This window comes from Amblyraja radiata, chromosome 6 (assembly GCF_010909765.2).
Source record: "Amblyraja radiata isolate CabotCenter1 chromosome 6, sAmbRad1.1.pri, whole genome shotgun sequence".
In the NCBI taxonomy this organism is placed as follows: domain Eukaryota; kingdom Metazoa; phylum Chordata; class Chondrichthyes; order Rajiformes; family Rajidae; genus Amblyraja; species Amblyraja radiata.
The window spans coordinates 55901486-55915334 of NC_045961.1; the positions used below are offsets into that span (position 1 = coordinate 55901486).

General features: G+C 41.5%; 1 protein-coding gene across 6 annotated transcripts in view; it reads left to right on the forward strand.

Moving 5' to 3' along the window:
- LOC116974451 (neurobeachin-like) overlaps window positions 1-13849 on the forward strand; it is a 395937-nt gene that overhangs the window by 218438 nt on the left and 163650 nt on the right. For all 6 annotated transcript variants that reach the window (XM_033022898.1, XM_033022900.1, XM_033022902.1 and 3 more), the window contains 2 exons: window positions 5619-5762; window positions 11343-11479. In XM_033022898.1, coding sequence (XP_032878789.1) covers window positions 5619-5762; window positions 11343-11479 — 281 coding nt within the window. The remainder of the gene's footprint in view (window positions 1-5618; window positions 5763-11342; window positions 11480-13849) is intronic.

Below are 13849 nucleotides of genomic sequence, written 5' to 3' on the forward strand. Positions count from 1 at the left end.
TTGCATCTCCGAGTTTGAATCAAGGGGAAAACTCTGGAGAATTCATGAGTAACTCTGGAAAGTGGGACAGGCCCTTTAGGCAGATAGAAGAACAACGTTAGAAAGACTCTTGGACAGGTACATGGGTGGGAAAGGTTTCGTGGGATATGGGCCAAATGCAGGCAAATGGGTTGGCATGGATGAGTTAGCCAAAGGGCCTGTTTCAGTGCTGTAAGACTATGTCATTCTATAATGTGCCATAATTCATCATGTTATGCTTTGTCAGCAAATAAGCAAGAACACTTTCAGTTTGGCAAGATGCTCCCGAGTTAGTTGCTTGGTCAATCACTTGATTTAATATCTGCAAATTCATGGTGCAATTTTAGAAATTAGTGCAAGATGAACTTTTAGGAAGTCCAAGATGCAATTTTAAAAAGACCACTGTGGGATTTTTGCAATATAATTGGTTCATGTTAGATCAGTTACATACAGTTGCAGTAGTCTTGTGTTGAATGTCTAGCAAACCTCATTCAGAGTGTCACACTTGCATTTGTGATTGTTCTTCTAAAATATAAATATATTTGATCTGACAAGCTTAAAAAAATAAAAAGAGAAAATCAGCTAAATCTTTCTATGAACATGTATGGACCTTATTGATCAAAGCTCCCTCAAGAGGAAGAGTAGATAATTCACAGGCAATTGCCATTTTAGATGCAACCTTCTTCATGAATGTGGTCTACATTTTACAGGGAAATATTAGAAGTTAAACAGGTAATTGATCTATTCTGTAATTGGAGATATAATATGAAATGTTTAGGATTTTCAGATTATAAATGTCTGAAACACTTAAAGTAAGACAATAACATCTGACAAGGAATTGATGTCCCCCCATATGAATTGCGAGTATCCATTAGAATATGCCAGCATTAGGGGGTTATTATCTGCAGGAAGTGGTTGGGTAGACTGGGATTGATTTATCTGGAGTGTACGAGGTTGCGGGGAGACTTGATGGATAGATGTATGTAAAATAATGAGATAGGGTAGACAGTCAGAACCTTTCCCCCAGAATGGAAATATCAAACACTAGAGGACATAGCTTTACGGTGAGAGGGGCAAAGCTTAAAGGAGACTGTGAGGACAAGTTTTTTACAGAGGGTGGTAGATGCCGGGAAGGCATTGTTGAGGTGGTGATGGGGGTAGATTTTTAGATAGACATTCCGATATGCAAGGAATGGTGGGATATGGATTATGAGTTGGAGTATAGAGTTGGTCTTGGCATCATGTTCTGCACAAACAATGTGGTCTGAAGGGCCTGTGCTGCACTGTCCTATGTTCTAATATGTTTCAGAGGCCATTTTAAATAATCTGCCTGAAAATAAATTGGGAATTGGAATTAGAATGTCCTCATAACGCATAATGATTAAAATTGGTAACTATTCAGTGTCCTTGTCTTCCTTATTCATTTTAGTGAACTTTAACCTATTTATTTTTAAATGCAAAGCGAATATGAATAAATAAACTTCAATTATTTGAAATGGACATGATTTGGCTCACTAAAATAAACATGTCCAGACAGAAAATGGCCGAGAATTCACGGCGTAAGATTTCTATATCACTATTTCTTGTCATTGTTCATTTGTAAAGAAGGGTCACGACCCGAAACGTCGCCCATCCATGTTCTCCAGCGACGCTGCCTCGCCAGCTGAGTTACTCCAACACTTTGTGATTGTTCTTCAAGATTCCAGCATCTGCAGTTCCTGGTGCCTACCTCAATTAGTGAATATTAGGTTAGTGAAACAGGAGATATATTGGACATTCCTATTCTTGCATTGATTTGCACGACTCCGTGGCTAACCGCAGTCAAGTCGATGAAAGTTGGATTTCACCGTGAGACTCCCCCATTAGTTTTAATGGTAATTTTGTAATTGTTGGATTTACGACATAATTACGCCCGAATCCTGCCACAGTCATTTAGGACTGGTATTTATGTTCTGGAAGACTGTGGCATGTATTTGATTTATGTCATGACATGACACACAACCTTGGAGAACCATAAAAGGAATCATAGAGGCTGCGTAGGAATCTCGCTCCAGGTAATGAATTGTTCCTGGAGGTTTTTCTTTTGTTAAGCAGAGCTGTCGGTTGATTGCTGCTAACAGGCGCAATTAACACGATCACAGATTAACGCTTCGTGTTTTTAATGCATGATTCAAATTGGGGGGGAAAGTGTAGCGGAGTTTTCCAAATAATGTACTGTACATGAGCTACGTGCAACCAGAAGCTCCCTCTACCCGTTCATCCTGTTTGTGGCCAGAGCGACCGAGCCCCACCACAGAACCCCAGACTCTCGCTGCCTAACCTGCCCCTTAATTCCACCCAACCTCCAGAGAGAGATAGAGCGAACAGCAGCAACATGGAGAGGTTAAAATATCTGGGCTCCGCTTTTTCGGAAGTTGTGGCTCAAGTTTGTGTCGCTGGGCGTCATTGAGTCATACAGCGTGGAAACAGGACCTTCAGCCCAATTTATCCACACCGGCCAATACCACACCGCCCGTCAGCACTGGTCCCAGCTGCCTGCGTTTGGCCCATCTCTTTCGACGCCTGGCCTATCCATGCACCTGAACAAATGTCTCTTAAACGTTGCGAGCGCTGCCTCAACTATGCTCTCGACATCTCGTCTCATACAACATACACCCACCACCCTTTGTGTATAAAAGTTACCCCTCAGGTTCCTATTAAGTCTTCCCCTCCTCACCTTAAACCCATGGCCTCTGGTTCTCGATTCCCCTACTCTGGGCAAAAGACTCCGTGTATTTACCCGATCTATTCCTCTCATGATTCTGTACACTGATAGAAATATCAGCTCCGTTTTGGAAATAAAAGACCAGTCTGAAGAAGCCTCCCGACCAGAAACATCGTCCGACCATTCCCTCCACAGATGCTACCCGAGCCGCTGAGTTCCTCCAACACTTTGTGTTTTGCAGTTTGGTTACAAAGCTGGCCTTTTAATTTCAAGGGGGGTTGATTAATTTCAAACTAATTACTGCTTGCAATTAGAACAGGTAACCTGACCATTAGTGGATGGACGCGCCATGCTGCCGTAACTCAGTGGGTCAGGCAGCATCTCTTTTCTCCAGAGATGTTGTCTGACCCACTGAGTTACGTCAGCATGTTGTGTTTATCTTCGATATACATCAGCATTTGCTGATCGTTCCGCCACAATTTGGACATTAGAGCAGGTATTCTATAGACCGATTCTTGTTTGAATTAATGCTTTTACTACACATTTCACGTATTTTGCATTAGCTCGGTATTGTTCTCCCCAGTCCTCTCCCCTTCTCCATCAATTTCCTTTCCCTCTCCTTTGATGACAACCGATGTTGCAATATTTACGGAAGGTGGTTGTTCTATAAAAACTCGCGCATTCGCGTTGATTGGAACCAATAATGTGTACGTTTTTGTGTGGTGTAGTAGGTAACATGTAACACAGCAAAAGCAACGCACAGCAGATGCTAGAACTCCAACAGAACATGATAGATTACTCAGCTGCTCCGGCAGTGCCAGAGGAGTCAGAGAACCAGATTATTAATGTTTCATCGCTTTCTGGAATAGATTAAAAAGGTAACAACTTTTACTCAACCAGACAGAGCCAGAGAGAGTGGGGGAAGTGAGTAGCGGGATGACACAGTCAGAGAATCACAGGCAACATTTATTGAGAAACAAGCTTTCAAAAAGGCTGTTGCAGATGCACGTTCCTGCCTGCCGTTACATTCCTTTACACACTCTTTATACCTCTGTTGGTGCGGATTGCGTTGAAGAACAAACCTTGCACCAAAACTTGCATTGTGAAGTCCAGTTTATTATTGACAGGCGATTTAACTTTGTCTTGCATTTTCAAGAGATAAAAAATATTTAATTGCCATATGTACCGGCAATGGAACAATGAAATTCTTAATTGCAGCAGCTTTACAGCCAATAACACAGAGATAAGTATATAATAATCAATAATAAAATAAATTGTAATACCAGGTAACCATAATAGCGCAAAAAACGGTTCAGTAGTACAATCAAAAAAAGGTCCATAGAAATCCATACTATGCTGAATGAATGGTTAGTGTGTTCCGGGGTCTGGTGGTTGTTAGGAAGAAGCTGCTCTTCATAACACATAACATAGAGTTTTAAACGTTCCCGGTTTGCAACGAGAAAACTCTTCCCAGAATTATTTTAAAAATGCCGATTGTAACAAGTTATTTGTCTATCTTTATTTTCTGGGACAATGGAAAATGTAGTGGAGATGTATTTTGTTCGCAGCTGTAAACCAACCCCGATCAATATTTTGAACATTTGCAGGAGCAGTGTAAGAAAAATAATGGATTCCGTCAGCGGGGGTCGTGGGGGGGGGGGGGGGGGGGGGGGTCGGTTTGTTCTACAACCTATGTTTTCTTTCATTCGCTGGCATGTTGCCTGGTCAGTTTCATATTTGGCATGAAGTATTCATGCTATGTGTGACGCCTGCTGTATGTTGCACCGGGCATGTCCCGCTGTGTTACTCCAGTTTTATATCTCCCCATCTCCTCTCCTAATTTGTTTATAAATAGTAGATGAAGCCTCGATAAGAGAAATGCAAATCTACGCGCCTTCCTTTTCTAAGAACGAGCATGGTTTATATTGTGCTGTCCGGATATTCACATCCACAAGGTGGAGCTCAGAAATAATTTGGTGTGCGCTGTAATTGTCAAAATAATCTGTGAGTTTGTGAGAAGTCCAGCGAAAGCATGAATCAATCGTCTGCCATAATGACTGGACTAATCATGCTCATCATTTTATTTTTGGACTTCCTAAGCAATTAACCATTTATTTCTGAAACGTCAACCGTGACCTCAGAACTGGGGCCCTCTTTTCATCGCCTTCTCAGGATTGTGATAGGCAGGTTGAAGGGTGATTTATATGAGAGCGGTCACGATGGATCCCTGTGACCCCGGCATTAACTCCTATCCCCTCGTTCTGCGTTACACGTATACTTGATATGACACGTGAATAATAATAATAATAATAATTTAAAAAACAAGGTTTTTGTTCAGCGGTTGATAGCCAACTGGCCAAGTAATGTATACAACGTTTTTGTTTGTTGAACATAATACCCAAATTGTTTGACAGACCCAGAAATGCGTGCAAAATATGTCGACATTGTGTTTAATAATGCATAGGTTTCAACTGTGTTTCCGCTTTTTTTTCCAGACACTTTATATCTTGTTTTAGAATATTAGCATATGCTTAAAATAACAGTGAGTGTAAGAACAGGCGGAAACTATTCTACGGTGATGCATCAATTTAGATATATAGCTAAATATAAAACTATCATGTAAACTAAATTTTAATCGTGAACTTAATTTATAGGGGTGTGTGGGGGGGGGGGGGGGGGGGGGGGGGGGGGTTGTTGGTTGTTTGCGGCTCTAGTATATAACCTGTAATCAGAAGCTAAATATTTACGCAAACGGTAGGTTTCGCATTGCAAGCGAAAAGAGCGTGTCTCACCGCTATCCCATAGAGGAAATATAAATGCGCTGCCTAGAAATATCGCTCTTAACTTATTTCTGGAAGGAGCTGATTATTTTTTCATTGTCTAATCTCTGTTGCAGTTGCAGACGAGGACATTATAAAGTCGAAGAAAACTTTCCGGGCGCAGACCGTTGTAAATCAGAACGCCGAAACCGAGTTAATGTTGGAAGGAGATGACGATACTGTCAGCTTGCTGCAAGAGAAAGAGATCGACAATCTAGCAGGTAATTCCCAACATATGAAGGCGGACACGCCGTCTACGCGGTATTCATGGTATGAAGATGTGCGCGCTGACGCATCACTGTTTTACGGTAGGTCTAGTAACGAAACTAGCGAAAGAGGTTGGTTCACAGTTTAGGGAGATACTCGCACAGAGTTTGACTACAATATTGCCTCCACAATACTGAAACTAGGACCCATAAACCGTCAACTTCCAGAGCTCGGGGAACAAAATCAGGGATTTACATCACCCCTCAAAATAATAAAAGCGATATTTATTTCCAATTTAGGAAACTGACAAGCGGAATCGTTAAATACATACAATTAAACATAAATACGCGTGCACCGTCTGGATTTAGAATTATCAAAACAAATCTGAAATAATACATGGTAGACAAAAACGCTGGAGAAACTCAGCAGGTGAGGCAGCATCTATGGAGCGAAGGAAATAGGCAACGTTTCGGACCGAACCCCTTCTTCAGACTGAAATAATACATATCGTTATTATTTTATTACTGCCACGAATATATTTATGTGGAAGTTAGATTAAACTGCTGGGTGCTTCAAGACGGATATTATGACTTTGGTTGAGAAAGATCCTCTGTATTTTCATTCTGACTTGATCTCTCTTTTTTTTCCAAAATTCAACTTTTATCCTAAAGCCTTTTGTGGGCTAATCATTATTTCCAGAGGCGAGTCACAAGTTTGCGACCAATAACCTGAAAGTGAGTTGCCGTTTTTGTAAATTCAGCAAACGACCAACTGACACAAGAGTTCTGGAATATAATAAAATACACTTGGTTTTGAAAATACCCTTTTATTTAGATGTGCGTCGGGTGGTCGACGCCACGAGCTTGTTCCGCGTCGCTCGCATTATATTCACGTGCTTTAAAAAAACTCGTTCACTAACCGGTTTCGATGGTTTTACTTCAATATTTAACTTGTATTTGATCACATCGTAGTAAAATGTAAAGGACGTTAAACATCAACTGAGAAATACGGCTAAACAGTTAAAAGGAACACATGTGTAGGAAGGAATCCTTCAGATTGGGTCTAAAGAAGGGTCTAGACCCGAAACGTCACCCATTCCTTCTCGCCAGAAATGCTGCCTGTCCCGCTGAATTACTCCAGCATTTTGTGTCAACCTGTAGGAAGGAACTGCTGGCTTATACCGAAGATAGACACAACGTGCTGGAGTAACTCAGCGGGTCAGGCTGTATCTCTAGTTTAGTTTAGTTCAGCATATTGTCACGTTTATCGAGGTACAGTGAACAGCTTTTATGGCGTGCTAACCAGTCAGCGGAAAGACAACACATGATTACAAGCGAGCCATTCACAGTGTACAGATACATAATAAAGAGATGAACGTGAATTACATTTAGTGCAAGATAAAGCCAGTAAAGTCAGATCAAAGATAGTCCGAGGGTCTCCATTGAGGTAGATAGTAGTTCATGACTGCTCTCTAGTTGTGGTAGGATGGTTCAGTTGCCTGATAACAACTGGGAAGAAACTGTCCTTGAATCTGGAGGTGTGCGTTTTCACACTTCCATACCATTTGTCGAATGGGAGAGGGAAGAAGAGGGACCCAGGATGGGACTCGCCCTTGATTATGCTAGTGATTATCTCTGGAGAAAAAGGATGGGTGACGTTTCGGGTCGGAACCCGTCTCCAGACTGCTAGTCTGAAGTCTGGAGAAGGGTCATTTTCTCCGGAGATGCAACCAGACCAGCTGAGTTACTCCAGCACTTTTGTGTCTATCTAAAAGAAACACATGTATATTCTATGTGCGTGTAGTAAAAAACAATGAGGAAAATGAAACTCACAAATTTTGCCTTTATTGTATGTCTGTGAGATCGGTGTTTAGAAATCCTGGAATACTAAAATCCCTCTCGTCCTTCACCCGAGGCGATAGATCCTTCCATAAGCGGGCAAAGTGTTATTGGTTGACTCGGTGAACAGTCATAGGGTGAACAACAATCCGGTGCTTCCGATGACCCTAGAAGTGGACTAAGAGGACAAGGTTGAAACTTTCCTTTCAGTAACTCTACAACCCCACGTTATACGTGCATAGTGCCACATTTTATCTTGTGCATTTATTACTTTGTGTCTGGACTCACTGTCACTGACCCCTGGTTTTGTGTTTTATAATTGATCTGTTGCTGTGGATAAATGTGATTCGGGTCACTGCACTTGTTCGTTCTGCATTTTCCAGTCCCCGCACATGGAAGGGGGGGGGGGGGGGGGGGGGGTTACCAGCAAAACCGCCAAAAGTCCGTATTTCCCCCACCAATCCGAATTGAAAATCGACGGGAAAATCAGGAGTACATAGAGAGTACATCTTGGTAGATACGATAGGACGTTGTAACCCCAAGCAGATTCCTCGGCCCCTCTGTGGTAAATCACAAGGTGCTGGAGTAACTCGGTAGATCAGGCAGCCCATTCTGGAGAACATGAATAGGTGAAGTTTCGGGTCGGGACTCTTCTTCAGACATCATCTATCCAGTTCCACCACAGATGCTGCCTGACCCGCCAAGTTACTCTAGCACTTTGTGTTTTAGTAATCCAGCATCTACAGACGCGTGTTCGGGTACAGTCCATGTTTATCTTGTGCTGCTAAAGTCCCTCTTCTCTGTCACCCTCCCATCTCTCTAAGACAGTTTTGATTCCTTGCACACCCACATCTGCTACGGCCTTCCACCTTTCCTGTTAGTTCCTGAAGATGCTGGAATCTTGAGCAAAACACAAAGTGCTGGAGGAACTCAGCGGGTCAGGCAGCAACTGTGGAACGAATGGGCAGATGATGTTCCGGGTCGGAGCTCCTCCAACCAGATGCTGCCTGACGCGCTGAGTTCCTCTAGCGCTGTGTTTTCCTGTTTGTAGCTCGCTCCTCGACTGCAGAACGTCATTTGGTAAAAGACTTCCCCTTTTACAACATAGAACACCGAACTGTACGACCAGTAACAGGCCATTCAGCACACAATGTCCGTGCCGACCATGATGCCAAATTATTCCAATCCCCTTTAGCATATGGTCCGTCTTCAGTTGTACAGGGCCATTGTGGGACCATATCTGGAGTATTGTGTGCAGTTTTGGTCTACTAATTTGAGGAAGGACCGTCTAAGAATAAAGAGGAGGCCATTTAAAACTGAGGTGAGAAAAAAAACGTTTTCACCCAGAGAGTTGTGAATTTGTGGAATTCTCTGCCACAGAAGGCAATAGAGGCCAATTCACTGGATGAATTTTAAATAGTTTGACAGAGCTCTAGGGGTGAGCTGAATCAACGGACATGGGGAGAAGGCAGACACGAGTTACTGATTGTGGATGATCAGCCATGATCGCAATGAATGACGGTGCTGGCTCGATGGGCCAAGTGGCCCCCTCCTGCACCTATTTTCTATGTTTCTATCCCTCTATTACACGTAGAAACAAAGAACCGCATGTGCTGGTTAATACACAAAAGGACACAAAACGCTGGAATAGCTCAGCAGGTCAGACAGCATCTCCAGCGAAACATGGATAGGCGATCTTTGGGGTGGACTGAAGAAGGGTCCCGACCCGAAACGTCGCCTATCCATGTTCTCCAGAGATACTGCTTCACCGCCCTGAGTTATTTTAACACCATGTGCCCTCCATTCCCTGCACATCCATGTGCCTATCTAAAAGTCTTTTAAACGCCACTAATGTAAATAACTCCACCACCACCCCCGGCAGCGCGTTCCGCGCACTCACCATCCCCTAAAGAAAAAACATGTCTCCAAAGTTACCCTGTATTCCGGGCACTTCAAATCTGCCCGTTTGGTTCAGTGAAACAGCTGGCGAATGCGAATACTGGTGGCAACCAGGTGTCCAACCAAGGAGCCCGGCTGCCGCTTATACCGAGGCAACCCAATCATTTTACATCAAGGAAAGACGTGCAAGGTGTTGTATACACATCTGAAAATTAATTCTAATTTGAAGAAAGGTTTGAAATGATCGTGGTACATACCAATAACAAGCCTTTGCCAATTTCCTCCACTCCCTACTTATTTGCAACAATCATCGACAGAGTTAGACTCGCTTGCACATGAGGGCGCTTGTGTTTTTTAATGCCTCATTTTGCTACAAGTAAAAACGTGTGCGTTTGAGACATGCGATGTTGAAATAATCCAAATGCTTAAAATCAAGTGAATTTTATCAGCGTGAAGGAGGCAAAGGGATTGGCGAGGCTGTATCAGCTGCAATCAGGCGGTTGTCATCCGCGTTTGAAAGATCCGTCCTTCTGTAAAATCAGACCAGCGTCGCTACCATTATCCGGTAAATTCACAGCTAAATTCTAATAAAGTTCAGTCGGTGCTACGTTCATGTGTAGAGATGTCTGGTTAAAAAGGAACTCCAGCAGTTTGAATTATTTTGAGACCTCTTAATATGTCCATGTATGCGTATTATTTAATGCAAACATTGTAATATTGGATTCTAATTATGAAGCTGCTATCCCCTGGGAGATTAAAACGTAATCCCTTTCTTTCGGCTGTTCTGGATTAACCTCGCATTGTCCCGGTGTTTTTCCAATTCCCTCTAGGCCACAGTGTCCTCTTCAAGCGTTGGGGCTCCGACTGGGGGTACTATATAATAAGAGAGTTCGCTCTATAAATACAAATGTAAAAATGAAACATTCTAAAAATCTGCTCAGAATGAATAAACACGAGACTTCGACGTTCACGCAAAGCTTTCTCTGAGTAGAAAAGATGGGAGTCTTGGGAATACAAACCAAATCCATTTGTAATCTTGGAACAATATCGAACAGGACTGGTGGAGCAACCCAGATTAAGATTGATGAGGGATTAAAGTACCGCTTCAGTGCAGCGATCGATGGAAAATACCAGTCCTAAAGATTTTAGTTTGGCTACTTTGTGGGTAGATGTGATGGATAATGTGGATACAAGTGAAAGCTCAAGATCGAGATGATGGCATTCCACGTGACGGCGGTCAGGTGACACGGATTAGAAATGTGACCGATGCCCAAAAATCTAATAGTGATTGCATTAGAGCCCCGGAAGCGGAGAAAAAAGCCGAAGTATAGCCCGCAAAATCCAAATATTTGCGTGAAAAATATCGCTCTGAAACAACAAAGGAACACTAACACACAAGCAAACGCATTCTGAACTATACATATCACCTAAAGTTTTAATTCGGTCCCGTGTCCTACTTTTTGTCATTATTTTGAGGCGTGTAAATTCGTTGAATATTTTTACTTTATTGTAAATGCGGGGTTCTCAAAAAACCCCATATTGTCATAAGATGGGAGTGTTTATTTCCACAGGATCTTGCTGGATAACTCCCATGAACCAGCTAAAGAAAAATACCACTTTTCCGCACAGTGAGATGACAGAAATTATTAAAAGCAGATTCCTATTCCTGAATCCTTCCTACTTCCGTTGGTATTGCCGTGTATGTTAATACTCCGTAGAGACCTTGAATGTTGAAGCGTTCGCGGGTGATCCTTTTAAACCGAATTTATTAAATTGTCCCATTTTAAACGTCCGATGTGAAATCACAGTCCCCTCAAGATTTACACTGAGAGTAAAGATTTATACTTGTACTTACAGGCCCCGTTGTTCTCAGTACCCCAGCCCAACTAGTGGCTCCGGTGATAGTTGCTAAAGGAACCCTATCCATCACTACCACTGAAATCTATTTCGAGGTCGACGAAGATGATCATGGATTTAAAAAAATCGACCCAAAGGTAAATCATTTAATATTTGCATGATGCAATAGTATCGTAATAGTATCAATAGTATCATAATATCATGCTGTCTTTTTCCTATTGTGTATTAAACCATGTTTAGTCTTCGCTTTCTTCGACTATGTTAAGTAACGCTGGATACTAAATGCTAAATCAGTAGTTTGCACTCGGAAAGTGACAATTTCCCCCAGAAAATTGGAATATAACTTGCTAAAGGAATAATATCAAATCAATTTTGAAAATGACATTTAACGTTGTTTCCCCCAGTAATGTAATGTGACCTGCTGAGAAATCCCGTGTTAGTTGAATGACAATCACGTGGTTACTGGATTTTATAAAGTCATATGTTTAGCGGACTCAGAAAGAAAGTGTAAATGGGGTACAGTTACGCACATTTTCATAACGTTCTTAAAGTAAATTTGGCGCTAGCCGAACTATATTTTTGTAATATTATAATTACAACACTGTGTTGGAGCGGGGAAGAGAAATAGCCTGCATTTTCAAAAAAATGTTTCTGTATAGTCAGTGTGACGCGAGAAAATTATTCTCCCATTTACTCCCACACCTTCGGTGTTACATATATTGGCCCAAGCAACATAGTAGAACTATTTATTCCTGCAATAAAATTGAACGATCAGCATTTTGCATCCAGATCTTTAAAATGACATTGCAGGCAATGCTAACTTTCGTTTGTCACATTCACAATGGGAACAATGCTGATAGGTGCTCCTGAATGTAATAATCCATATTACGTTGGGACCAGCAACTTTCTTCGCTTAAGATACAAACTTAATTGATCTCACCTGTTTAATGCTTCTGAATGGTCCTTCCATAAACTAGGATACTGCCCGATTCACCTCTACCCCGTTGTGGATATTGTACTTTAGCTATGGAACTGTTGCGCTACAATGCTGAGGACTATATTCGGCACTGTATCTTCCCCTTTGCTCTATTTATTGTACTTGGGTTTTACTTCGGTGTATTTTTGTGTAGTATTGTCTGATCTGTTTGGATAGGACGCAAAACAAAGTTTTTCACTGTACCTAGATACATGTGACAATAATAAATTTAAACCTAAACACCGCAGGTAATAATCTAAAAGTTGTATATGCGTAGCAGCGTGTGATATTCTGTACTACAAACGGACGTCAGAAAGTATTTGATTTGTACATCTCTCGAGACTCGTTTATTTAAAGTAGCCGATACATTTTGATGAGTCTTAAGTGAATAAGACCGGCAGAACTAAAGACGGGGTTTGATCTTTAACCCAAGTCCATCCGGGTTTACAAAAGAGATAATATCTCTTTCAAATCACGCAAGCTAGGCCTTGTCCCAGGTTTCGTTGCTTCCTCCTTTCTCGCCTAAAACCTGCAGGTCAGATATTTACAATTTCGCAAAATCTGCAAATGAATTGTTTTTATCTTCTGCCGGTTTGATAATGGCAATTGGAATTTTGCTACAAGTTTGCATTTTAGTTTAATATTTTCAAACAATCGGCCGTTTTTACACTTGTAGAATATAACTAGACATTATTTTTAATGCTAACCTTCAACGCTAACGTGTTTCCCTCTATTTTATTTTGACACTGGTCTTATTTTAATTTTCACCGTGTTATTCGCTGGCTTTACAACGTCTGGGACGCGTAAATTTGGAGAAAAATCCTTAACGTTCAACTAATAATACAGCCCATATCTATTTCATTAAAACGTAACCATCAAAGAAAACAAAGTTTGTTTTCGAATAAGTACTTTGTTTGCGCCATGGTGACGTTTTTTTACGCTGAACCAAAAAGGAAATTTCGAGTCTATGCTACCCACAGATTTAAAGTCACCTATGGTGAAATTAATAACTTGACTGGATCTCTTTCGTTTATAACGCATTTTAAACTATTAGGCAAAAACTTGACATCAGATTTATGCCATGCATGATGGCATGTTTTGATTCGTTGGTGGCACCGCTACGAACTTAATTCATGTCACCTTAGTTTGTGCGTTAATATCATTAAATTGTATGTATATCTGTTCAAAAACTTCATTCTAAAATACTGGATTTTATTCAGAAACCTAGTTATGGTGTCAGGGCAGGATGGCTAATACGAGAAATCAAAAGAAAAGGATACGCGGTTCCACACGCGACAAATGGTCGCTTTTGTTGCCGCCCTTTTAGCAAAACATGACTGAGAAAAATACTTACTTTTGATTATTTATTGAAAAACAAATTAAACTGTGCGCGTTTCAGAATTCTTTTCTGAACAGAATTCCGCTGGGATGGGTTGGTTCTGGCGCCTGCTCTATTTTGGTACATTAAACCGCCCCTGCTTTCTGAAGCGTATCGTAGCAATTCCGTTATTTCTCTGCAATATGTTTCGAG